This window comes from Drosophila willistoni (assembly GCF_018902025.1).
Source record: "Drosophila willistoni isolate 14030-0811.24 chromosome 2R unlocalized genomic scaffold, UCI_dwil_1.1 Seg167, whole genome shotgun sequence".
Lineage (NCBI taxonomy): Eukaryota > Metazoa > Arthropoda > Insecta > Diptera > Drosophilidae > Drosophila > Drosophila willistoni.
The window spans coordinates 13371611-13375253 of record NW_025814050.1 but is presented as its reverse complement, the minus strand read 5'-3'; the positions used below and the strand labels follow the sequence as shown (position 1 = coordinate 13375253).

The window sequence follows — 3643 nt, the reverse complement described above, 5'->3', positions numbered from 1 at the left end:
TTCTATATAGACAAGTCGAACTTGACCTAGTTCTCTTTTTTAATTCTGATAAAAAGATTGGCCAAATTTCAAATGATAAATTTTGTTTTGAAACTTTTTCTTTTACAATTCTTCAGTTTATTGTTTGTTTAGAATCTGTTTTTGGTTTAAGCATCATGTGAACTGATTTCAAAGGATACTTTATATTATTTCTCTTGGACCACATAATAGTTTTTAACATATCCTTATCCGAGATTTGATGAGTGTGATATAAGCCATTGAGATTGCTGAAATTGTAAAATGAAAATTAGATTAAAAAAATTGATTTCTTTCTCAGTTTACCTCGCCCCAGGACACCAATTATTCCACCATGGACTGACATAACGATAAGCACATCCTTGACCATTATCCCTGTCGTATGTTGTGAATTTTCTTTTTTTTAATTGTATTAGAGAATTTCCTGCATTTCCCGTGTATTTTCCAATCGATTTCAGTTGGAAACCGGAACTCTCTGGACCAATCATAAAATGATCATAGTGAGCGTATCTGATGATGTTATCAGAATCTTTAAGCATAATTTTGAGTTCATGTTGTTGAAATGTTGTAAGGCGATGCAACTTCTGAAGGCCCAGAAAGAACTCGCCCTGAAGTTGGCCAAAACCTTGAGTGTATTCAGTCCAATTGCGGGAAAAATTTACACTTCCATTGAAACGTTTATGTATCACAATCCAACCATCCAAACAGAGCACAGAGAATATTGGAAAATTCGTTAAGGATACTTCCGAGACACCTGAAGCGTTTGTAAAGCTCGAGCAAATATGTAATGGACTTTCGGAAGAGGGTACAGAGTTCTGTAATTTCATTTGTAACTGCTTTATTTGGTCTTCTTTTTGTTGTAACATTTCCTTATAAATAGTTAAATTCTCACAAAGTAAATTTATTTGAGTTTTCAAGTCCATTTCTGGTTGAATTTCACAGACGTTGCGTGTTATATTGTTAAACTCATCGAGTTGACCTCTTATCTGATAAGTTTGAGTGAATTTCGCATAAATATTAATTATAAAAGAAATAACAAAAAATCGTGTTGAATATGCAAACATTTTAATGTCACAAAACACTAACAAATTGCTGCGAACTCAAATTAATACTGATTGCGAGAGCGAAAAAAATAATTATACTGTGAATGTTGATAACTTTCTACTTCAGAATTCAAATGAATGCAAGGTCAAGTAACATATGCATAATAAGAGACTTTATTTTGATAATAATATTGCGGAAATCCTGACGTTTTTACTTTATATAACATATGATGTAGAAAGTTTTAAATTTATAATTAAAATTTAACAAAATGATTGTCACATTTTAACTAATCAAATTTTGGCTTAATCATCATGGTAATTGATTTAAAAACATATATATCCCAATAAACTGCAAAGTACTTGTAATCACTAGTATAGAGCCGACCATTTGGACTAAAAAGAAAGATTCATAAATAATCTATTACAATTGAAATAGTTTTACAAAGTCACCTGTTTGTGCAAGATTTATACCACCAACCTCCATGGTAATCTTTTGCGCAGTTGCGAAAGTATTCATAGTCATTATCGCGATCATAGGTACTAAATGCCGCGTTGAGTCCACTACTTAAAGCATCTCCAGCACTGCCAGTGTAAGTTCCAATGGATTTAAGTCGGTAGTTTTCTTCTTCGTTGCCAATTTGGAAATTATCATACTTGGCAAACCAGACTTGATGGCTAAAGTCTTCCAAGTAAATATAAAGCTCATGGCGATAGGATGATGTGATTCTGTGTAGCTTTTCTAATCCAATGAAATAGTCTGCGTAGAAACTGCCAAATCCATTTTTGTAGGATGACCAATTTAGATCAAAAGAAATTGCATAATTATCCACGTTCCTACGGTGTATTACAAACCATCCAGAATCAGCTACTTCATCATTACACAAGACGGTGAAAAGTTGAGTATAGGAAAGTGTTTTAGTAGAAGTAGTCGAAGACTTATCTGTTGATTTGCAATATGTAGAATACACAGTCTGAAAGTCACTTGCATCAGTTCGTCCTTTACTCCTCAGGTCATTTAGAGATATTTGAAGCTGGCCTTTGGTTTTTTCGCAGCTTGCTAAAAGATCTTTCTTCTGATCGACGTCTGATAGGCATGATTTAAATTTTGTTATTTCATCGTTTCTATTTAATAAATCCTCCGTCAGCCTGGTATTATTCCATTGAAGATCGGAATAGCTTTCCTCCATCAATTTTAATTTTGATTCTAGATCGTTTTTTGCTAAAGAAAGTGAATCGATTTTCATCCGTTTTGAATTTGAGTCTAATTCCAAAATCTTTGCACTATTTTTGCATATCTCCAACTCTTTTGCTTTATTTTGAGCTTCGATTTTTAATGTACTTAACTGACCATCTCTCTCTTTAATCGTGGCATTTAATTTTGTATAATCATTTATGTAAAAACCGACATACGATTGTAAATTAGAAATCGTATCATTAAGTGTTTGGACTAACTCGTTGCATTCTGTTCTTTGTGATGTCATATTTCCTTTGCATTCTGCTATCTTTTCCTTGTTACTGGATTCCATGTCGAACATCTCTTTTCTCAATTGGCTCACTTCCTTTACCGTTTCAAACAATATTAACTTTAATTTATTGTTGTTATACTGTAATTCATCTATTTCAGATTTTTGTGTCTCTTTTGTGGATATTGAATTAATTTTCTCAGCTTCAGCAGTCCGAAGATCGGTGTCCAATTTAGTAATTGCTTGGCTTAGTTCCTTTTGGTTGTTGTTTTTGTAAGTTTCGTTGTTTTGAAGCTCAGTTAATTCTGTTTCTTTCTTCTTATTTGTTGATTCCAGTTCATGTATATTTTCGCTTAAATCGGCCAACTTTACATGAGCATTTTGCAAATCATTTTCATTTTGTTTCAGTTTCAACAGTAAAATTTCATTATTCGACTGACACTTTTTTAATTTCTCTGTTGTATTTTCCAACTGACTTCCCAAAATGAGAAGATCACTTTTTATTTTAACTATCTCTTCGTTAAGTCTATTTTGCTCCTTAGTCTTCTCCTTTTTTGTTAAATCCACTTCATTTTCTGTTTCCATATTCCGATTATCTTGACTCGAGATGTTAGCTATTAGTCCTTGAACCTGAGATTTCAATTGATTTCTTTGTTCTTTATATTCTTCATTTTCCTTTTTCAGTAAATTGGTTATATCTATCTCCGTTTGGTCAAAAATCGATTTGCAATTTAGTTCTTTTATGACATCTGTTTTATGGAATATTTGTTCGCCTTCATTGTCAATTTCTTTTAAAAGAAACTCCAATCTGTTTATTTCAATTTCATTGGAATCAATTTGTTTAAGTATTTCGTTCTTATCATTTTTATTTGACGGTAGTTGTTCAGAATTTGCTTGAATAATTTCACTTGATAATAGAAACGATAACACAATAAAAATAAAACACTTAGCCATTTCAGCGAATGTTGCTTTGGTCGAGTGCTAAATAAAACTGTTTCTAAATACAAGACGGACACAAGGCTTATGCCAAGAGCTCAGAGTTAGAATAAAAACAGCTCAACGAAGATTGTATACTCTTAAACATTTGTGCTTCGTTTTCTATCGTTTTTCTATGTAAATTCG

At 32.2% G+C, this 3643-nt stretch overlaps 1 protein-coding gene across 1 annotated transcript; it reads right to left on the bottom strand.

The window, feature by feature from the left end:
- Positions 1-1339: 1339 nt before the first annotated feature.
- Positions 1340-3643, bottom strand: LOC26529655 (angiopoietin-1). The gene is made up of 2 exons (XM_023175694.2): positions 1509-3643; positions 1340-1451 (listed from the first exon to the last, which is right to left on the bottom strand). Exons 1-2 carry the CDS (start codon positions 3473-3475, stop codon positions 1346-1348), a joined length of 2073 nt encoding a protein of 690 aa, XP_023031462.2. The 5' UTR covers positions 3476-3643; the 3' UTR covers positions 1340-1345.

Bases quoted from the DNA above. Each gene is read 5' to 3' on its own strand.
- LOC26529655 (XM_023175694.2), bottom strand. From the start codon at position 3,475: ATGGCTAAGTGTTTTATTTTTATTGTGTTATCGTTTCTATTATCAAGT. The intron at 1,452-1,508 runs GTGACTTTGTAA...CTTTCTTTTTAG, and splicing joins TATAAATCTTGCACAAACAG to TCCAAATGGTCGGCTCTATA.